Consider the following 23,795-nt stretch of genomic DNA (forward strand, 5'->3'; position numbering starts at 1 on the left):
TTTAACATCTCCTACACCGTTTGACCATTTACCACCAAAATCAGTCAGTAGCATCTATGCTCCTACCCTCTTAAAATTTTGTTCAGATTGTTGATATCTACTGTAGTTTTGAAGATATTAACTCTTAAAGTTGGAGGTGGGCCTATAAGCTAAATTGTTGTAACTTTGTGATAGATGGTCCAATCATCATTAAACTTGGACAACATATTCACATATAATGAATGAACATGTGTGCAAAGCCATTCAAATATTGACCAACAGGGGGCACCTATGTCCTAATGTCCTAATCAAAATCTGAAGTTTGGTCATCATTAGTGAAAGTGACATTTTGGCTTATAACAACTAGATTAGCTCAGAAGGAAAAATTTTATTATTTGGCAAAATAAAAACAGTTAGGACATACAACCAATACAATTGGGAAGATTAACCCTGGGGTCTCATTGTGTGATTATTGAATGGCTTTTTGTTACATTTGACTTAATGGGGCCTTCGAGGATTGGGGAATTTCAGGGATATACCCTTGCTGTCGGCCCTCGACAGCATGCTAGTTCAGCTATGTAACCAGCACTCACAACTACCTTCAATTTATGAATGGTGACCAGGAGTCTGTGTGCCAGAGCCAGGTCAACTTTGGAATCACCTCTCAACACCTATACTGTACTTTACCAGTGACCTACAGTAACACTCATGGGATGGGCAAGAGACTGGTTTGCAACAAGGTGTTATTTTTATTTCATTCATCCTGCAATAATACCACAATCCAAAAACGAGTCAAGACAAAGCGTGTTGAATTAACATTAAGCTTTTATTTAGCAACAATAGAATTTGTCAATCTGAAATTACGTGCACCAAGAATGAAAACAGATAAAACTGGATTTACAGCGGGCACTACTGCAGGTCTGATCCAGTGTACTGTATCTTACATAATCATTCCAGTAATTTAAAAATAATCCACAGCAGCTACTCAAAGGGTGAGAAAGGAATGTTTTCAATGTTTGACTACACTGAATAGAAGTTTCTTTTTCTCAAAAATACAGCTAATGCTTGCATAGTTAAAGTGATGCACATGCATTTATTGTGACATCTAGATTTCAATCAGATCCATGTATATACTCCTTAGAATATATCAAATTATTCAATATGGCAAAACTTTTACCACAAAAACAAAAATATTTATTTGGAGAGTGGTGTGACTGCTTCAGTCGAGCTATTTGAGGAACAAAGTGCTACTGCAGCTATTGAGTCAGGGTTTTATGTGCAATGCAGTTATTCTTCTCTATACACAGCGTAGGGTTTAGAGTGCTAAATTGTATAGTACCTCAGTTGAATAAATGTACAATGTACAAAACATAAGTGCCTGTCCACGGTCATGGGTTTTAAAACACCAGCCACATTTGAGATGTGATGACAATGACAGGTGTTTCTGCCATCACATGAGCTGTAGAACCAGGAAGTAGTACACAGTTTTTTGTTATCCAGATAGGTGATGCTGTTGCTTCCCACATTCAGTAACAGCACAGGATGAACTAGATTCACATTCAAGTTTAAACACTCCATCTACCTAATATGATAATTGTAAAATACAGCCTACTTTTTCCAAACACACCTATACTGTACTTTATAGTGGTCAAGAACCACTGTGAACAAGCAAAAGAGGGCTTTGTTTTTGTGCTTTAAGCGTTGACACAATTAGCTCTATAAAAGTTGCAGAATTGATGCCTTCAGTGCCATTCAGCTACTTGGAGATGCAGTTTAAAGCAGGTACATTTTTCCATATTAAGGCCCATTCTCTGCCTGTACCTCTATGTTGAAAACCATTATATTGTTGCATTTCTTTCAAGCTTCAGATGAGCTGATAGCATCTGAAGCTTTAGTACAAACAAATACAGCAGAGAAAGTTTGAAAGATGTTCAAGTAGATATTTATATATAGGGTAGCTGTGTGTGTGTTTCTGTGTATTAGTAGATGTCAGGCAGCTGAACGTAGTTCCTGTCCCAGTAGCCTTTCAAGTAGAGCCAGTCCTGAGCTTTGTTGTGGGGGTTGGATCCCTGATGAAACCACCTGCCGAGTTGTAACAATCAGAAGCTTCATTTAATATGAACAGAATGTTTGGTGATAATAAAAACAAAATCACAATGACATAAAATACATAAGAGGATAATTGTAGTTCATGAAGAGATGTCACTGTGTACAACTGGAACACACAAAAAATTTCAGACATCAAATACCAATACCTGCATTAATCTGGATTGTCCATATTCTTAGTGTCAGTGTACTGGCAAACACTTGATGAAATTATATTGCATACAATTGCAGTAGTGTATTTTGTCCTGAGGAGGGTGGTGTAGTGCAGCACATAGACCAGAGCAATACAACAGTAACAAAGCAAAGCACACCAGGGTATTGGGAAGCAACCAAACCTTGGGCCAAGTGCAGGGTTCCTTCTCAACGACAACAAAGGGGATGGCATAGTGGATAACACAAGACAAATGGGCAGGCAATTAGCAAAGCAGAACTACAATCAGCAATGGCTGCAACACAGCTACAAGGCAGTACAATACTACTCAATGACTAACCTTGTTTTCCAGTCGTCGCTTGATTTGGTGCGATTTTTCCGAGCCATTCTTTGTTTTTCCTCCAGTCTCTTCTTTTCTGCACTTGCCAAATCTGTGAGGCATAGACATAATATAATACCAGCACATAGGGAACTCAGCTAGTGTGGCATAATGTGACTCAAAGGATCAGTGTCATTCACTCTACCTATATCTCCATTCTCCATGGCGCGAATATCAGGCCTGAGGCGACAGTCTGTGGAGGGAACGACTCCCTCCATGCCCTTGTCCAGCTCATTCAGCTGCATGGCGAATGTGGAGAAGGCATAAAACTGCCACAGAGAGAATGAGATAAGCATAAAATGAAAACTGTTCATCGATGGATATGGCAAGGATGAGCGAGAAGCAAAACAGAAGTACAATCAGCAATACTTGCAATGTCAAATCATCTCATTTCCCTCCGTTATCCCTGCGTTTGTTTGAAACTCATCTCTCCTCCTTCCATCTTGCATCCTTCTTTGTCCTCCTACCTTGGCTGAGTTGTCTGGTCGAGGCGCTATCCTCCAGATGAGCTCACTGCCTGGGATGACCTGGACCGTCTCAGCGTCAGGTGGAGGCATCTCTTCTGGCTCCTCATCCACAGTGCTCTGGAACCACAGAGATACAGACGCACGCACACACGCGTACATAAGTGCAAGTTCAAAGGGATGGAGACACGACACAGGACATTTTACAGCAATGACATAATACCTGTTTGTTGCCTTTCTTTTCATCTGAGTTCTTCTTGTCAGCTTTTTTGTGGGCATCAAAGGTAGTGGGGTCTATTGTGTATAAGCATTCGGTCCATTTGCCATAGATCGCACAAAGCTTCTTTTTGCTGCAAACACAGCATGACAATATAACACATTATTAAAACTTGGCATTAGTCGTCTGATATCTATATACCATCACTGAGGATTATTGCTCTTATTCTAGGGATGCGTAAACTTGGCCTTTATTTACTGTGTAGTCACATTACGTAACATTTAGCTCTTTACACTCACCAGCAAGGTAGCAAGTACTTTATGACAAATCCACTTATTACCTTCAGACAATACAGAGTATCACAGATGAGTAATGAAACCATTGGTAATCAAATGATAAAGATACCTTTTATCTAGGATGTACCCCTCCACTTTATGAAGCTCCTTGCCAAAGAGGCCACAGGGCTTGAACGTCAGGCTGCATCTCTCCCCGGTCCTGTCACAGAATGACAGACTCTGTGTTTACCAATTCTCTTTCACTATTCCCCAGCTGTGAGACAAGGCTTTCAAACATTAACCCCCCTGCTCACTTTCTCATCCATTCTAATGGCAACTGTCCCAGTTCTGTTCCCATGATCAATAAGCTGAATGTGAAAGTAGAACAACACACTACTGCAGAGTGCAGATAGACACAGAGATATTCATACACCCATGCAAGCCCCTGTGCATGTAAATGCACACAGACAAGTGTACCACACACAAAAAAAAAACAGTACAAACACAGATGGAGTTTGTTACTTGTGATTGATCACTTCCACGTTGCCGTACTGCTCAATCCAAAGCTGGCCAACAATGATATTGTGGACACAACAGGTGGGGTTTGTCCAGGTGTACGCTTCATTATATCTGCAAAGACAAAGAAGGAACATGTAAAGACAAAAGTAAACAGAGACGATATTATAACAGAACCAAACCACAAAGCTGCCTCAGGATCTGCACTCACTTGGGTAGCTCCAGAGTGATAACCCCTTTGGGCTCTGCTTCCACACTCTTTCCCCAAAACTTGAGTTTGGGGTAGATGGAGCCATGGAAGAGGAAATCCTCCTTGAGGCCCTCAGCGTGGAAGGCACTGACTGGAGGGTGATGGCTCACTTGCTCCGACACCCACCTGAAACCCAAGTCGTCTCTGATGAAGAGAGACAAGGTTAGTATTGCAAACAATCCACTCAAAAATAAACCTAAGCCAAATGCAGAATATTTTGTGTAAATACACAAATGTGTTTCATCAGTATACCCATACACAGTTTTAACAAGCCCCAACTGAGTGTCTCACCTGATCAGCTCATAGGTCTCTCCCAGTAGTGGGTTGAAAGGCTTTCCAGTCCTCTCCCACTGTGATGCTACAGCCGACACGGCAAATGCTGCGACACACTACAGAACATTGACTTATGAGCAAATTATAGATCATTAATTCAATATTTAGTTGATAGTGGTAATGAGAAATATAACTACTATGTCCCTTAATACCATGCCACTGACATTCTAAAGAGACAACCACTATTTGAAAAGAGCATGTACTGTCAAATAATGATAGCCCAAAATTAAACAAATTATGGTACTCTTGAATAACAATTATATGGATTTCAGCTAGTATTTTAAAAAGATAAATATGGGGACAGTGCTACCTTCATCCTTTCCACAGAGTCTGTAGAGGCATTGGCCTGGTGGATGAGGTAGGTGTGCTCCATGTATTCTGTCAGCCGCTGCAGGAAGCTCAGGGGCTCATTAAAGATCACAGGCATGGCAATCTTTGACAACTCCTGAGAGAACAGATAGAGAAGACAAAAGAAACCGTAAGGACAACCAGCACTGCATAAGCACTCAGATGTATACATATTACTAAAGCCAGTGCATACAAAAATGCTTTAGTTTTACGATGGCTGACATCCTGGATCAGCACTAGATCCAGGATGTCCAGCTCTAGATCCATAACAAAACTATAACTTGCAGTTCTGTGATCATGCGTATCGACTATGTCTATTCAATGTGTGAAACAGTGCAAGTTATAGTAGACACAAAACTCTTGCCTGTAATGCATCTGTCTGCCCATTGAATCTGGCATATGTGAACCATTAGCCCCATTTAATTGGGGATTAGAAGATGAATAGAGATTATAAAATGTAATTAAACCCAGGCAGGGGCTGGAGTGAGAATTGGGATCCCTTAGAATCCCAGGAGACCAACACTAATGACTGAATGCTTAACGCCACCACAGGTTCATGAGGAAGTCTAAAACGAATTTATCACAATTATGAAACTTTTTACCCAAGTTTACTCATTATTCAACAAAACCTGCTTGAGAACAAAATCTCAAATCAGCATTTATTTCCTCCAAACACAGCGAATACAAGGATGACAAAAGTTAACAAAGAAGGGATGTTGTATTTAGGTGGACTGGCTGTTCTCACCATGCCAATGCATTTCTTCAGGATACTCCAGATGCTGACGTCATTCCTGGAGAACATGGGAGCCGGTAGAGATGTTCTGTGGGATGGTAGTTAGGCATTAGAGAGAGACAAACATTGTCAACTCTATCAGAGAGGAACACATTAACAAATAAATTCACTATCACGTGCATTCAATAACAAATAAATTCACTATTATGTGCATTCAATAACAAATACATTCCCTATCATGTGCATTCAAAAATGCAAAAAAATATGAGTGTAACTGCTGTTAGTTAAAAGATAAAACATTAGGGGAAAACATAGATTTTTCATTGTGTGTGAAGTGTGCAGTTTCTAGCAGGCAAACAATCTGATTGCACTGAAGCATGTGACATGGTTTTCGCCTCTCAATTTTCCTTTGCTTCATGGATATAGCATAGAGTACCAAACCCATTACCTGTGAATATTAGGGGAAGCTACACATAGAAAAATAGCATTCTGCTTGATGAATGTTGTGGGAGTACTATCTAAAAAGCTACAGAGGAGATACCACGGCTTGAGCCACCATTTGGAAACAAAGTTACCTGACACCTGTGAGCTAATGAGCTATCAGCTACTCTGGTCAAGCCTCATGCAATACCCATGAATGGATGGAGGACTGTATGCGTGTGGTAGTATTCAAGGCTGGTTACAAGATGCACTCCCTACATTACACTCTGTATATTAAATTCAGCCCAAAAAACTGCTATATAATTATGATAGTTTTGAGAGATTTGCTTTTATTGATTTTATTTGTGAGAGAGAGAGAGAGAGAGAGAGAGAGAGAGAGAGAGAGAGAGAGAGAGAGAGAGAGAGAGAGAGAGAGAGAGAGAGAGAGAGAGAGAGAGAGAGAGAGAGAGAGAGAGAGAGAGAGAGAGAGAGAGAGAGAGAGAGAGAGAGAGAGAGAGAGAGAGAGAGAGAGAGAGAGAGAGAGAGAGAGAGAAGGGGCTAAATCTGAGCCCTCCAACTGTGGGATGAGCAGACCAGTGATGCACTGATGCATGACAGACTGTACTTGTGTCAGCTCCTAACACACCAAAACATGCTACATGCAAATGAATACTCTGAAGCATTCACTCTGGCACCATCATTCACTTATTTCAGCCATCATTGTGTATGGTTGGGGCCCATTCAGTTAGAAAATCATCAAATCAAAAAAATTGATTCTCTACTATGTTCTTGGGGGCATGATTCAAAGATAAAGTTCAATTCTGTGTAATATTCTCTCTAACTATTTATCTTGAACCATTTCATAACAGAACCCATGGCAAGACCTAATGGAAAAGGTAGTCCAGCAAGAGTGAGAAAATTGTTAACATAGTATGAATAGTGAATGAATGAATAGCAATGTCAGTCTCCTTGTTCCATCAAACAACTACAGTTAGGCCTATCTACAGGCAACCAGGGACAGAAGTCCCACTGAATGACAGGAGTAATACCATATAAACAGACACCTCATAAATCTTTAATACACACACAATCTCAACACACACACACACACCCCTACACACACAGAGCTAGTCAGCCAGTCCCCTTTCCTCCAACTCACTCTCTAAGCCAGCACATGCTAAATTATTCATGGATCACTTGTTGGATTAAGGAAGAGAGGGCAAGCCAGAATCAGCATCCACGGAAATGAAAGAGATTGTCCAATCTTCAACGACAAAGCACCAAACACAAGCCCACTGGTAGCTTGGAGAGTTATATCAGGCACAAAAAACAAGAGAGACTATGCTCTGGGGATTGGATGCTCAAACAAAAACACCCGAATACAAAAACACACAGGAGTGGAGAGGTGGTATCCCATTACATCCATTGTGCCATTTATACACCCATGCTCTTGCTGACAGAGGTCTGTAACCTGTCATCAGACATGTCTACTAAGTGGACTGTCATTTGCGTGATATTTATGCAAGTAAGTCAGCAATACATTAGCTATGACAGTTAAAAGTCACGTACTGCAGAATCCCACTGTCATTTGTGATAAATATCTTAAAGAAAGGCCCTGTGCATAGTAAACAATAACGAATAGGCTGTGTGCAGAGCACTCAATCAAAATCCTGTCTTTAAATGAATGATGCAAAAAAGGGAAAAAATTTAAACTGGTAAACAAGCATGACTTCATAACTGGAACATGTCCCACCTGTGCTGCTTGACTCCATTGCATTGGGCTGGTTGGTTGCCATGGTTACCCTCCCCAGACATTCCGGTAGGCCCCCTGAGGGTGCTGGGATGGCGGAGGCTGCTGAAAAGGGGGGTGTCTCTCCCCTCGTCCTCTTCACAGGAGTGGCTGGCCACAGACAGGAAGCCGCTCACAGAGAGCTCCGACTCCGACTCTGTGGGATGACAGGGGGCAGATGCCAGGTCATGCCAGACACAAACACTCACCCGCACGTACAGTACAGTGGCCAGCTCAGAAACCTGCAGCTCTGACGCTTCAATAGCATACTGTCGGCGAATAAGCACTCCTCCTCATATCCCTCTCCAACCTACCCCCTCCCTGCTGCCAACCAAGCCCCACCTGAGGATTGTGTTCCAATGAGAGGCCACACGGAGGCTTCATTTCCTCCAACATTGTTTGCTCTGGGCTGGATACTACTCCTCCCCCAGTCAGCACAATATGTCAGGGACAATACAGGTATTGCGACATACAGGGGGAGGGCAGTCTATGTGGTATGTGGTATGTGTACACTGTACGATGGAAGACCAGACATTCGACTCTCGAGTTATGAGTGCTTAATTTCAGCACAGTTATATTAAATAATGTGTTCACAGAAATTAGAATTGAAGGCATGACGACCTCCTTAAAGCAATATTAACCACTTCTGGAGTAGGACATGAAGCATCAAAATACTATTCAATGCCAATAACACACCAGGGACAGGCCTCAAACCTAAAAAAGATCTGGGAGGTCGACCTAAATCAGACTTTTACTGATACGGAATGGAAAATAATTTTACGCAACTCAAAAAAAATGTCACTCGAACTCAGAACTAGATTAGTACAATTTAAAATAATTAATAGAGTATATTGGACACTGTCAAGACTGCATAGAGTTAAACTTAGAGATAGCCTGACTTGCTGGAGATATGGGGATGATCACGGCACACTTATTCATTTCTTATGGGAATGTCCCAAAGTACAGACCTTATGGTGTGCTATTCATGAAAATATAAGGCAGATCATAGGCCAAGATATTCCTTACACACCTAGTCTATATGTTCTAGGGGATCCATCACCGCTAAGCAGCCTCCCTACGCCTCTAGCGGACTGGATTCACACAGCAATTATGTTGGGTAGGAAGGTCATTGATAAAGAGTGGAAATCTGTTGATTTACCTCCAGCACATGTATGGTTCTCTCAGCTTGGAATTGTAGCAGTTTATGAGAAATTGTCTTTCAGGATTAATAATCAGGTAGATAGATTTAGTCTGAAATGGTACAGATACCTTAGTGATATTAAAGGCCCTTGAAACCTCTCACAATCAGGTAACAGCCCTTTTATTTGCAATTTATTTGTTTTTCCTAACGCATCGAATATGCTTCACATTGCTATGGCCCTGAACCCCTATGCTGCCATTATAATCCCCCCCCCCCCCCTATTTTGATGTTTTGTTTTTTTGTATATATATATATGTATATATTTTTTTTAATGTATGATTTAAGATCTTATCTCTGTTTCTACAATTGCCCATTGTTTAAGGCTGTTATGTCTGTTTAAAAACCAAATAAAGTGTTGATCATAAAAAAAGAATTGAAGGCATGACACTTGTATGCATGTATAGGATGGTGGCACAAGCAGACCCAACACATGACGTTCATACACATGAGTGACGACATGAGACAAAAACTTGTGAGTGGGTTTTACACACTTCCTCATATATATGCTGAGAGCAAGTTAGAGTCACATTGGCAGTGTGTCTCTGACCAGTAGATAACTCTGTCTATGAATAATGCAATGATCCCTGAGAACCACAGACCGCTCCATAATGCACAAATCTACTGGACATACCAACCGCTGCGGCCAGACTTTTGGGTATACAGAGAAGCAAATTAAGAGTGGAATCCATTTTAGCACGAAGACATTGCTAATGCAAATACATGGTAACTACTGTCAAATTCCACTGTATTGGCTCTACTGACTTGAATTGCTCTTTAGTATCATAAGCAAAACACAAGTGATTTTTCAGGCTACTGCATCACTAGCTCATTAACCTTGGGTATAATTGAAGGGGACAATTTGACGGTGCAACATTGTGGCTGCACTACATCAAAAGTCTATCTCAGCAATGTAGCAGCTGATGATAGGGGGTAATCAGCCATGTCAGACTATGGTGTCTGGGTACTCCAGACTAGACAGACCAACAGACTGAGCTTTGGGTGTCATCAGGTACACACAAGACCCACACAGCAAATAATAAGCGTCTTCAAGTAATGTGGCTATAGTATATATAGTGGGAGCAAAAAATTCTCAAAGCAGCAGCATGATGCCAGAACAAGATGTGTTGCTGGAGGTTTTTGCTCTGATGCAAATATATAAAAAGGTGTTGTCACAATCAACAGGGAAAGCTGTGCAAGGGGGATGAGTGAACACAGTTCAAGTGATACTGAGGGAGTTAAATGCATTGTTCACTGAAGTGCTAGTTAAGTAAAAGTAGAAAATGACAAGCAAGAGGATACACAGAAGCTAATGCTTGAGAAAAAAACCCAAAAAGAAAAACAGGTGTGCATATCACACCTACTGATTTGACTGATTTTAAGGCCTGGCCAAGGTCTATACTATATAAAAATCAGTTTCCTTTACAACAATACAGACACCATCAAACTAGTACAATAGAAAGCAAAGCATTTGAACTGATGCACTGGTCTCATGTCACCCCAGTGAGATGTTTGCTTCCTGAAAACTTGACTCTGCCATCCAATTGTCTGCCTAGGGGCTGACCTGACACAGCGTCATAGAAGTCATCTTCAGTGAGGGTGCTGAGGGTAGGGGACCTCCTGCCTTTACACAGGACCTGCTTGAGCTCGTGGTGCTCAGTTGCCAACGTCTGCAGGGCCTCCGTTAGAGCCTTGTTCTTTTCAACCTCCTGTTCCAACTTCAGGCTCCACACCTGGACAGAGACACACACAGACACACACACCCCTCTTGAGACAAAGTACAGTATATGAGGGGGAATATGCTCCCACCACAGTCATTCAGCAGATTATCTGATTAATGTGGGCAGTACAGACAGTGTTGCAAACTAATAAGTGGTTGACTGATGGATAGATTTATATGGAGGTATTGATCTGCCTTTGTAGCTATCACAGTGTGTGTGAGTGCCTGTTGTGGTAGCCGGTTCTGATGGCAGGTCATTGTTCTAACCATGCCCACAGATCTGGTTTCCTCCAGTCGGAACCAAATACCCCAGTCTCCAAGAGCTGCGTAGCCCAGGATTGAGTGTCCCTTCAGGGCAACCTGAGCCAGGCTGCTGTGGGACAGACCGGATCAATGTTCCCCATTGTCTGACACTGCTGTTGTGGGTCCCTTACCAAACCCAGAAGACAGGCAACAGACCACAATTGCTACCACAAAAGACACTGAATGCAAGACAGTGGAATCATTTTTCTTGATATATAAAAACTCTCCAAGAACAACATTGATACATTTATCTCATCGTTAAATGTAAATTTTAATTGTCTAAATATTAATAAATGGAGAGCAAATGGGATTCAGGGAGCAACAAAACCACATTGAAGACAAGCAATGGAGCAGAGTCTCCACAGAGTGAAAAAATGCCTTGAGTCACCTTGAGGAAGGCAGCTCAGTCTGACAGAAACAGGAGCCTGTAAATCACGCTGTAAATCTGAGATAGCAAAGCGAGGCCAATGTCTTCAATTAAAGTAAAGATTATTTCCTGCCCGAAGTACTGACTATCAGTCTCTCTTTGTGTGTGTGGGTGCATGTATACAGACATACACAGACACAGTTTCTTTCAAAAAGGCACAGTAGTCTCTCAGCGTGCACAAGGTTGGTCATAATTCACTGTCCGATTTCCCTTTCAGTTTTGTGGCCATAATCAATGACATCATGGAGACAATGCTTTAGTGATCAGGTCACCATGGAGACGTTACGTGCTCAACAACAACAAAAAGGGTAAATCTCTGACAAAGGTTTACTGATGCCCTTACTGTAATGCCTTAATTTTGCATTCCTGTCATACACTGAAATATGTGATTTTATTGCAAGAGTCACGAATGTGTTCCTCTCTTTCATTCAAATAGCAACATAATTCACAAATACATGTGACGGCCTAAGTGATGTTTTGTGAAACCACTCATTTGACAAAGCTATTATGTAGCTTTGTGAAGAAATGTCAGAAGATAATGCATACGGTGAGAGCATGGTCAGTCAAATCAGATCCATACAGTAGATGTCTGCACACTGAAACACTGATAGTGTAACAAATCACTTCCAGAGGACCACATGTCCAACCACACTCCATAACAAGACTAGGTCAAAACCTAGTATATGGCTGGACCATGTATGGGTGTGTCACGTGCCACGGCCGACCAATGGTGTAACTTGAGTCAGTCAGTGAGTGACAGACATTCGCGTTTATAGGGCTGGCCCCGCTGTTGCGGTCCAGCCAAAAATCATGACATTCTTTGAAACTACTACAAAAGGTAACTGAAATCAATAAGCCGAATAAGTATAAAATATAGTTGTCAGGTACAGCAATTTGACCTAGTGAATGGTGCAGATAATCCTGCACAGGCATAAAAAAAATATGGAAATACAAAATATTAAAAACAGAAGAATCCAGTAAAGCTGGAAATACACTAAAAAGGAAAATCTGGCCAACTGTTTGGACATCCCAACAATCGGGCGGAGAATCCCCAATCTGAGGCTTGGTCAGGACCGATGGTAAGTGATGGGTTTATTGAATTTTAAATCACCCTGATCAAACCGATCATATCAAACATGTTTGAGATTATGACTCGACGGGTCTTGTGGTGTGTGGAGACTGCCAATAGCAATTGACAGCCGAGTGAACAGTGAGGTGAGGCAGAAGAGTTGTATTAAAAAGTTTATAATAAAAAATAAATAAAAAATAAAAAAAATATGATAATTGACAATAATGCAGGGATAATAAGTTGGGAACTCCTGTCCTACAATGACTCTAAGTTATAAGCCTAACTACATCACCTTTTTTCTGATGAAGCCTAGGCTCAGGTCCCACACTGACTTAGTCTCTTCAGCCACAGCTTTACCAAAAGCATCAATTCAGTTTCTTTGTTTTGTTTATTTTGCAGTACATAATTCACGTTGCATTAACGTGCATATTAATATATTGTGATTCACGTTGGATCGCGCAATTTCCCATGAGATTAGAGGGCCGATGTCCTGACGTTTCAGGAGTGGGCAGGATCATCTCAGTTGTATCGTAATGTTTGTGATACCCCATCCTTTCCCAATTGTCTAGTGTGAGCAAATTGAGACAAAACAATCTGTGAAATCTATCCTTATGTGTGTGATGCAATGCGTTTTCAAAATCGGTTAGGATTTTAAAAGTCTTCCAGCCGAAGACAGTGCTTCCCATAACAAAGTCTTGGGTTCCAGCCTGGTTTATTAATGCAAAATGTAATCTCTAACCTTGATGAGGGAAACAACATGTGCATCATTCAAATACAGACACATGCTTTCCTTTGTGCCCCAGACTGGACTCGGCCAACTCTTCATTGTAGGTAGGGTCAGAAAGGTGAGGATGACTCATGTGAATCAATATGCAGATCCCATCTCTGCTCCATGGATCCATAAAACACCTCTACAACACCTTCCTTTGCATTGTTGTCCTTGATAATTGTATATAGACTTTTATCCTTGTATGTTTATAAAATAAACTATATATAAACTATAAAATAAACTATATACACACACTCTATATCCATATATAAGAGATTTCTTTGTGCCTTAAGAGTAGCTCATAAGCAGCTTCTTTCACACAAGGCTCCACAGCTGTCTGGCACCTGCAGTCAAGGACAAACTTGTGACTTTCACGCTCCAAGTTCAACCCCCACCACCAGACTTGTCATATATTCTGTTATTTCAGGGTTCATCTTTTGTAGAGATATGACTGGATGTTCAAATTCTGTTCAATGTTTTGTTGAATGTTCAATTCATAATCAAGAGACTAAAACAAATATACAACATTCTTTTATCTCCACCAACTGTATCATCCAGCTTCTCCTTACAGTATTTTTTTTTTTTTTTACAAAAATCACTTCAATAATCTTGTCAGAAACACAACTGTACATTCAAGTTAATGCTAAGAAAAGAACATCTCAACAGCACAGTTTATGCTTCAGCATTAACCTAGTGCTCAAAAATTGTTTGTGCTGTGACTAGCTGCCAATTTGGCTAAATATAACCTGTGCAATGCGCTTCCCATGGAGAGCAGCAAAAACACTTTAAGACACTGGCCAATATTCAACCATTTAATAAACTTGAAATGCATGTCCACTCGAACTGAGCCTCTTATTTACGTACTGCGTCAAGTAAATGAGCTCACAGTGCAGGGGCCTGCGCCAACACTCCCTATCCTAGGCACTTGGCTTGAGAGCCCATCCAGGAACGGAACACTTTGTTGTGTAACTATCCCAGCCGGCTCTTTCGCTCTCACTGCATCCTCTCGCCTGAGCACAAACACAGCGCTATTTTAAGCCCTGCTGAGGCTGTGTGCGCTGTAGTTGTTGCTGAAGCCTGGGAGAGATGCTTCTCCTTGGCCAAGACCCCAAAGGGCTGAGCTTTTACTTTGTTGTACAATTTGCTTCCCCTGCTGAAGGGGAAATGAATCTTATTCTAGCTCTATACTGTGCTATAATGCTGACTATACACCATACTGTACATCAATGCACAATGGCTATGAACAAAGCATTAAACAAAGCATTAAGCATCAATAAAATACTTTCTTTTCAAGGGACAACTGGTGCAGGAAAAGGAAGCAGTAACCAAACACCCAGAGATCTTGGATGCCATGTCCTTCTTGACACATAGTAAGAACACACCCTTGGCTAAAAGGTCAGAATCCCAAAAGATCAGGTAGAATGGGCCCTTCCTCAGGTCTCTTGCACAGAGTTGACCCCATAAGAGAAGGGGGTCAGCATAGGGAGCAAAGAGAGCACTTAGCCTTTGCCCAGTTCATTCAGTCAGTGACTCAGTGACCTGTGTGGGGAAGGCTGGAGGAAGGGTCATATGGCCTTCTGTGTGCTCTCTAATCCCCGAGGGTTTGGAGGGCGATCTGCGGTCTAATAGTCCTGCAGACAAACACATGAATGAAAAAAAAACCCCAACATGCTATGCAGCCACTCTCCTGCCTTCAGAGCAATACAAACTGACAGATCTGCTTATCTGTATGTCACCACTAAGTGGTTGCATGATCTAAGCCTCCATTTCTTCTCTTGACAGGTGTGGGAGCCTGCCTGCTGAGAAACACCAAGAAAGGTTAGGCTTATACAAATCTGTGTCATGTGTACTGAAAGAGTATTTACGCAACTGTCACCCCCCCCCCCAAAGGAGGTTTCTGCCCAACATGGCCTATTTGCAGCTCAATCTCCATGGTAATCTCAAACCCCCATCCTGTTTTTGTGAAGAGGGAAAGATAGGAGGACAGACATCTCCACTTCAAAGGCAATGCAATCAACAAGCAATCACACTCTCCTCTCATGCACAGTATAGATGTGGCATCCTCGCTAGCATACTTCAGCTCAGCTGCTAATGAAGTGGGTCACACCACATCTACTCTGCTGAAGGCCAGGACTAGAACTGATGCAAAACCTCCCCTGCTATGAGTCATGCTTCCATATTACACATCTGCCCCAACGTCATAGTACAATTACAACAGCACGCGACTGTGTTTTGCAATGTAGAAAACAAATGTTGAAGCAGCAGAAACAAAGCAGAAGCATCTGTGCTACTATCTGCCAGGACAATAGGAAGGTAGGATTAGGGCTAATACTGTCTATGGAGCAAATCTCAGCACTGTAGAGAATATAATCCAGTTAGTAAAGTGTAGTGGCTCCAGATCAAACTGGTGAATGTATCATGCTTGTTAAGACATTTCCTTCTTATCATATGACCTGGTGTGCCGGCAACCAATTTCATGTGCATTTTTATGACATCTTCTGTGCATCTTAGGTGATGTCAGTGCTAGGTTATTCCTCATGACAGAACAACAGCTGTTGCCAATCTATACTTGGATATTGTGGTTTGAAGCAATGCACGCATCACTGTGTACACAGGCTAAGAATTCCCCCAGCATTTGGGCATTGTTGGGCACAATTAAGTCAAGCTTACTTCCAAAACAGGGTTAAACTGTATCAGATGTACTCTGAATTCAGTGTATTTTGTGTAGTAAGCAAGGCCATAAATTGTTTTTACATTGACGATTTTAGTTGCATCTCCAGATGAAGACCATCCTAATCCCTGCCTTAATCAAATTATAGTTTTCAATCTGATGGTTCTGGCTTCATAACACGCAATCACTAGGCAGAATTTCAGCAACTGACAGACTTTTACTTTAAAATAAATTTGTAATGAGACAAAAATATGTATGAGTGACCAATATATGTTGTTTCAATTCTTAATTTCAGGTTCCACGCAAAGGAACAACTGCTGTGCTGTAGAAAAGTTAAACACACATTCCATGTCTACAGATTATGAGAAGTTTTCTAAACTTCAATTATCACCATCTCAAAACATGTAGTATAATCTATGTACAGTATTCAGTACCTCCATGCTCTTACTTTGACAAAATCCATTACATTAAAAGCTATATAAAATTATACATTAAGAATCGAAGGGATCAGTACCACTTCATGCATGCTCAGTTTCACACTTAAAATCAAGATTGTTAAAACTATAGGAATGACCTCAGCATATTGATGAACACGTCATGCTAATGCTTTAGACCAACTCTAAACAGACAACACCAAAATAACAATACTGGAGCAAATCCACTCTACTCTCAAGTACAAAAACCTTAAGCAACGCCTTCAGGGACCAGCCCATTGCAAACACAGCCAGTTGTTCAAATGACAATGAAAAGCGATGAGAAGAGAGCAGAGAATAGAAGACAAGAACAGCTGTTTGATTTGTACCTGTGCAGATGCTGGATGAGGGTGCTGTCACCTTCTCTCCTTTCTCCTGTGCTTGGATGCTCTGCTGGCTCGTGGAAGTATGCCTGTGAGCGTGTATTTTTAATGTGTGAGACTGAACGCATGCATCTCCAGCTGAGCCTGTGAATATGCACGCGCTTGAGTTGCCTTGCTCAATGCACAGCCGTTCCCTAGAGCAGAAGAGTGTGTGTGTGTGTGTGTGTGTGTGTGTGTCTGCGCTGATCTGCAAGCTGAGTGCAGACCTAAGCATAAAAGCGGATCTTGCCTGTGTCCTTCCTACAGACATGCCAGTGATGACCACACTGTTCTACTCCTCCCCCAAGGGCACAGCACAGCCACTAGGACAGGTGGACAGGGATACACACACACACACACACACACACCTCTGCACCACACACACACGCAAGCTCCATCCCATCTGCTTCCCCACAGCCGTTGTACGGTAAGAAGGAGCTATCGTAAGGGGGAGGGACTAGAGGATTTTATAACCATTCAATATAAAATAATCAGCCAATAGGAAAACAGCACGTGGGTGAGCATGTATGAATCAATGGGATGAAGATTTATACAGTACATGCTCACTCATGCATGTCAGTGTGCTGCAACTAACCTGAAAATAAATCTTTCTTCTAAAAGGATTATTAAGTGCAGGGGTGGAAAGGTTCTATGTTATGACCGTATATCAGACAAAAGCTTAAAAAAGTCTCCTTGGCTGCAACTGCAAGCAATTATGTGTGCAGAATAGTATGAAGATTGGGCGCCCTGGTGGATTAGTGGTCTAAGGCACCTAACATGTAATCGCAAGGTCTTGGATTTGAATGCGGCCGAGGACCTTTGTCGCATGTGATCCCTCTCTCTCCCAATCTTTCCTGTCTCTCTTTGCTTACATTTATCTAATAAAAGGCAAAAAAAAAAAGCCAAAAAAAAGAACAACAGTATGATGATGATTATAATGCATGCTGATACAGGTGTGAAGATGTTACTCTACCTCCTCTTGTTTTGACAGCAGTCCAAGGCAGAGATGGAGGCCAGCACAGGTTTCACTGGAGAGCTCACTGGTCTCCTTAGCTTTCAGTAGAAGAGGGGCAGCCAATGCTAAGAAAAAGACAAAAATCAGTTGTCAGTGCAGATATACACTACCACAAAATTCCAACTAACAAGATTTGCAGTAGTAAAAAAAAAACAACCCAAAGAAGGTAAAACAAAAATTCTAGGACATTGTGAATTACCTAGGACAGGGATGATGACTTTCATCATGAATGAAAACAAGTGAAAAGAGAGTGAATGGATTACAAAGTCCAAGACTCACCATAATTCTCCTCATTCTTCACCATAGATAGAAAAATAGACACTTCACTCTCCAATTTCTGCTGACAGGCATCAGCTGCCTGGAAGAGTAGAGTGAAGGCAGACATTTGTATAGTGGAAAGCAGCTCAACAGACCATTAAACCACAGAAATTACTTAAAATAAAATAGAAAAAAAATCACACACAACTGAAATTTGAGAACTGAATGTGATTCCATTGCTTCTCCATTGCTGCATTGTACTATACTTTTCTCTGGAGCTCAGTTTTACCTGGAGGGCTTGTGTCAGGTTCCCCACTGCCATACTCCCATCACCCTCTTCATGATCCGTAATCTGCTCCTGGGTACAGTGGCGGGTGCTATAGGCTGAATGCTCCTCCAAAGCATCCAGCCATCTCTAAATGAACAGATACCACTCACATGAACATCTGTGTCCACCCACCCAGATACACCCACACAAATCAGTCAAATTATACAGGGGGAGCGGGTATAAGGTGAATCTCATCTCACTTTTCTTGTTGCCACTGAATCCGTCTTTGAGGAGACCTTAAAATAATGAACAGTGTCATCAAAGCACCTGAGCGTGAAGAAGCAATTATCCCATGGTTTGACCTGGAAGTACACGGACAAAATCACTTATAGACAGCCATTATGGCTACTGCACTACATGTCAAAAACCATCATGTTATAGAATGTGATCACAACTCCCAACATTTGGAGACCGAACCTCCTTGGATGGTAGTAAAAAGGTCAATTGCCTTCACCGAGGCCAACGTCTGCAACCTACCAAACAGTAGGCTTGTGTTAGAGTCTTACAGCCCTGCTTTCTGACACCAGCCAGCGCATCAGCTCTGGAAAAACAGATGGAAAAGCAGGCATACAGACAGACATTTTGACATAACACCAGACCCCAGGCACATACTGTACAAAACAAGACACTGCAGTAATCTACCTGCGGATGTAGCCATTGTCTAAGTTCCACTTTTTATCTCATGCTTGTTGAACTACAGCTGCACTGTGGCTCTATCTCCAAGACAAATTATTTGGAGAAACTGAGATTTGCTTTTATTTCAGCTGTTGAAGGTTACAAGGAATGGTCTGGTAGTTAGTTGGTTGAGAGACCAAGTTACTAATTAAAGAAAGAGCTATGTACAGCAATAATGCAGGGGGATACATGAAGGAGAACTTCTACAGTGACTACCACTGTATATACAGTGTGTATGTAATGTAGGTGTGTATCCTCATACTAAGCATTTACACTTTTTTGCTTTAAGTAAGTTAAGTAAAGACATCTCACTGTCTGGGGTACCAGGATAGATTTCCATCCTCAATTACTACCCAGTGGGACCGCCATCCAAGAAAGCGTGAGCTCTGTCAGAGAAAGATGGAGCCAACAACACTTCTTTGTAAAAAACCTGTCAGTTGAATATATTGTAACCAGTCTATTACATTAATATATATATATATCACATGTACCTTCCAAAGAGGGCCTTCAAACTTCCGCACCCCATTGCTCACATCCTTTGGGGAAGAAGACAATAGTTGTCAGACTTGTCCAACATTTTACACACAGTCCCTCCATGATTTCACAATGCTTGACTTAGCATTTTTCCCCCTCAAAAAATTACAATGAAATGTGCAGTTTCAGGTATGAAAATACTGAATCCCCCCCCCCAGCACAGTAAGCACCAAATAAAATCAGAAAATCAGTCCATTTGAACATTTGATGATAAAACTGTGTAGTTTAATTTAAAAAGTTCAGGATAAAATGAAAAACAAAGTGCACTCAACTTCTTCCACCTGTAGGGGTGAAAACAAACTCACATATGAAACTCATTGTCCTTCAATCTAGATCATGCTACCGATTCCTGTAACCAAGTTGTTCTATCAAGGGAAAAAAAACATGTACCCAAAGGGAATGGAAGAATAAACAGTATTAAACTGCACTTTTTCCTCTCTCCCCCCTCACCTTGTCACAATAGGCTGCCAGAATCTGTCTCAGCTCATCACTACGGGCGAGGTCAAACGCTGTCTGGTCTGCAATAGAACCAGCCACACAATAAATCATCAGGCACCTCTAGCAGCTAACCAGAAAAATAAAATGACATAACACAGTATGTACCACGTGCAAGTTCATATAACTGCTTTGAAAACAAACAATTATCCTACACATTATCTGCACTAATGTAGACAACAATGCATTAGACATAATAATCAAAAGGTGGATGACGTGATAAAAGTTGGAAAACAAGTTCACTGGGTGTACCGTTCATGTTTTTGATACTGGGACTGGCTCCAGACTTGAGCAGCTTCAGCACGCACTGCTTCTGCCCCCTGTAGGCCGCACAGTGTAAGGGCGTATTCCCCACCAAATCCCTGCAGTGGATATCTGGAGCCTCGTTTTTGCTGAGCTGAACATTTTAAAATCAGAGTTGAACGAGCCATAGACGACAACTTGGCGAGGCAGAAGAGCTTGACATTTACTGATGTTTCACATCTACAGGAAAAACATCTGCAAACATCCAAACTGTCTTCCTTAACATGACACCATTTTGATTGAGAGCGTGTCCTCAGATGAATGAACTAATAGGTGACATCTTGAGTAATGAGTTCAGCAAGCAGGGAAATAGGGGAAAGTGGGAGCTGAGGTTATGCTGTACAGTATGTGCACAATGGAGAATATTCCCATCTTAATGAAAGGCTCTGTCTATATTTTGCCCCAAGGTTCAACAGAGGGTCAGATGCTAACCAGCTTAGACAGGATGGAGAAGTCTCCCTCTCTGGCTGCTTCCAGGAGCTTCTCCTCCTGCCGCCGCTCCTCTCTTCTCTCTGCAGCTGCACAAACCAAGCACTGTTTTGAGAACCAGGGCAGCTCACCTACAGTAATGAGAGGCCATCAGTCATTTCTTTTTTTAGCCCCCCCACATCATTTCATACCCTCCAGCATGGTAATGATTTCGTCATCCTCCGTGACATCTTTGGGGATTTGGGCCGTTCCATTGATTATGTTGGCGCAGGCATCGTACCGCAGCAGCAACAGAACTACCTCCTATAGAGTCCAATGTCAATAAGTGATTGTTTACTGAAAGGAGAAAAGCTGTCCATCACTTATGCATTTTGGCATCTCTCACAAGCCTGTGACTGTGATTCAGAACGTGATCTGTTTGGTTGAGAAGTAGGCTTATCAGAATTGACAATGCAGACAGCACCTCTTATTACAATACAGAAGCTGACGGGGAAGCAAATTTTACAACAGGATTTTTTCACCTTTCTTCCAGTGAAGGCCGCTTTATGCAGAGGCGTGTCACCCATGTTGTTCTGCAAATTCACATCTGCACCAGCCTGTAAATACATTCACAAAACATGAATTTCAGTGGCTGCAAACAACATACAGAACACATAACATATGTACCACTTAAATACAGAGTAAATGCAGATGTATAATTCTGTCATCTCACCTTGAGTAATTCCTCCACAACATCCTTGTGTCCAAAATAACAGGCCAGATGGAGGGGCGTCCATCCTGTACTGGCTTTGCTCCTAGCTACAGTGACAGCAGGGAAACTAAAACACTCCCGTTTTAGCGGACGTCATGCTAGCCAGGTAATAGCACTGGTTATTTCGTTAATTTCACTTACATCTGCAGTTGATGTTGAGAGAGTTGCTTTGGTAAATCCTATGTTGCAGCAGCCTCTGAATACGGGAAGAGTTGCCTTCTTTTGCATGGAGTAGCAGCTGCTCCTCAAGTTTGCCTGGATCCATCACCACTTATCTTACTGTGCGGCCATTTAACTCCTTTAATGAAAGGTCAAATGGACGTTAAAAAGTCTTAAAAACTACACAGCTCGACAAGTAAAATTTGCGGATGGAAAATAATCCTTAAAAGTAGTCGTCCGTTTTACCCCCAAATTTAAATATCATATTAACATTACAGAAGCAAACAATTCTTCAGCAGATTCAAAATCATGTATCTCGTGTTTTACCTTGTACGTGCAAGTCAATTGTACTATATTTTAAACCTTTTTTTTTTGCTTTGCTTTGCTTTAGTGCAGTGGGGGCCTTTGGAAAGCAGAGAACAATGAAACGCTGCAGTCGCGAGGCCACATGGAGCAAAATTACACATTAGGTTACATTACCATTTAGACCAAAGTGAATTATCCAATGACACACTCAAAGGCGAATGCATTTTACTAGAATGGGCTAATAATCTCCCCAACACAAATTAATAGGACTACAGTAGGCATTTTGAACTAATACTTAAACTCACAAGTTGTGTTGGTTGAGTTGTTATGGCACAACAGTCAGACTCCACACGTGAAATTTGATCATTTCAATCAGCTGACAGCCGCTGGATAATCATGTGACCAGTCCGCTGCTCCCTTCAATAACACAGTTGACCTCCTTGGGTTGGACCGATCCTGTTCATGTGCCACTGAGACATATTATCACTTGGATAAGTTGGATTAATAAATTGTCGACTGTGAAATTGTTGCAAGATATGGCAATACTTTCTTCACCATATACTGCATTTAATTATTTTAAATCGCTAGGTCGCTCAGAAGTCCCTGAGGAGGGAGTCCCAGTAAAATGAGGAATAGGCCTAGTAATTATACAGAATATATAGAGGATGAACATTTCGATCAGTGTTTTCACCCCACTTATAGTTTTAGACATTTATTTAGACATTTATGCTAAACCATGGATAACTACAAAAATCCTCTCAGATGGGGTTCCTTAGGAGAATTTAGGAGAAATAGGGGTCCACCTATCTATTTTTCTGGTTTCCACTGTAATCATGGGTTACTAGCTAATGGATTCTACTAGATTCTAATTTCCCTGGTCCAGTCCAGTTTCTCTACAGTAGAAAAACAAAACAAAAAAAAAAGTAGTAGTGGAGCCAACTATCCAGTTGGATTTCCCTACTGGTCTATTCCACCAGTAGAGGTTTGTGAACCCCTGACCTAACTCACTGTAGCCCAATTCCTCTCTTGTACACTAGATAGTGTAGAAGTGTTCGCTGCAAGCGGCTGAGTGCTGTCTCTGCACAGGCTAGAGCAGCAACTGTTTGAATTTTCTAAGCTTCTGCCAGGACTGACAGTGACATTGTTTGGTTGGAAATTAGTATTTTTCTGGGTTGTACCACCACCAACACACACAAAAACACACACAAACACACCTTTCACAACAGAACATTTTAACTCCCTACCCTTAATTGTACCTCATTCCTGTTTTAAAGGTCAGTCATCCTAGACATGTTTTGGTCTCGATTATTCTGTGCAGAATAGCGTGGTTGCAGCCTTTTTTTGGGAGAATGAAGGTCATCTCTCTGTCTGGCACGTAGCATCATCCTGCGTGTGGCTTTGAAGGGCCGGCGTACTACAAGCAATTAGGTCCCCTGAGATATGTGTAGTTCTCCCAAAGAGGATGATGAGAGGTCATCCTGTAATGGAGGAGCAGTGACAGAGAAACCCACGACTTCCAAGTCACTTAGTAGCCTGTGAGAAAAGAGAGATGGGCTGTATTGGTCCAGGAACATTCATCAAAGGGAAGGT

The 23,795-nt window shown here is 41.7% G+C and overlaps 1 protein-coding gene across 1 annotated transcript; it reads right to left on the reverse strand.

Annotated features, from left to right (window-relative positions):
- Positions 1-1,746: 1,746 nt before the first annotated feature.
- LOC139643884 (oxysterol-binding protein-related protein 1-like) lies at positions 1,747-22,005 on the reverse strand. The gene is made up of 27 exons (XM_071519171.1): positions 21,882-22,005; positions 21,702-21,787; positions 21,511-21,585; positions 21,181-21,292; positions 20,993-21,078; positions 20,510-20,654; positions 20,213-20,280; positions 19,720-19,764; positions 19,541-19,614; positions 19,031-19,094; positions 18,754-18,855; positions 18,515-18,640; positions 18,247-18,325; positions 17,926-18,032; positions 10,723-10,891; positions 7,925-8,117; positions 5,764-5,839; positions 4,981-5,115; positions 4,629-4,726; positions 4,299-4,481; positions 4,094-4,201; positions 3,702-3,791; positions 3,303-3,429; positions 3,083-3,199; positions 2,761-2,884; positions 2,577-2,667; positions 1,747-2,061 (listed from the first exon to the last, which is right to left on the reverse strand). The coding sequence occupies exons 1-27, from the start codon at positions 22,003-22,005 to the stop codon at positions 1,959-1,961; spliced, it is 2,907 nt and encodes a 968-aa protein (XP_071375272.1). The 3' UTR covers positions 1,747-1,958.
- Between the last annotated feature and the right edge of the window lie 1,790 nt (positions 22,006-23,795).

The sequence above is a fragment of the Centroberyx affinis genome, unplaced genomic scaffold (assembly GCF_046629955.1).
Source record: "Centroberyx affinis isolate AG114_WGS23_722 - 3 ecotype Tasmania unplaced genomic scaffold, CSIRO-AGI_Caff_v1 ptg000668l_1, whole genome shotgun sequence".
Classification (NCBI taxonomy): domain Eukaryota; kingdom Metazoa; phylum Chordata; class Actinopteri; order Beryciformes; family Berycidae; genus Centroberyx; species Centroberyx affinis.

Excerpts from the sequence above, each read along its gene's own strand:
- LOC139643884 (XM_071519171.1), bottom strand. The coding sequence starts at position 22,005 with ATGGATCCAGGCAAACTTGAGGAGCAGCTGCTACTCCATGCAAAAGAA. Across the intron at positions 21,586-21,701 it reads TTGTGGAGGAATTACTCAAG|GCTGGTGCAGATGTGAATTT; the intron begins GTGAGATGACAG and ends ATGTATTTACAG. Across the intron at positions 2,062-2,576 it reads AGCGACGACTGGAAAACAAG|GTGGTTTCATCAGGGATCCA; the intron begins GTTAGTCATTGA and ends ACAACTCGGCAG.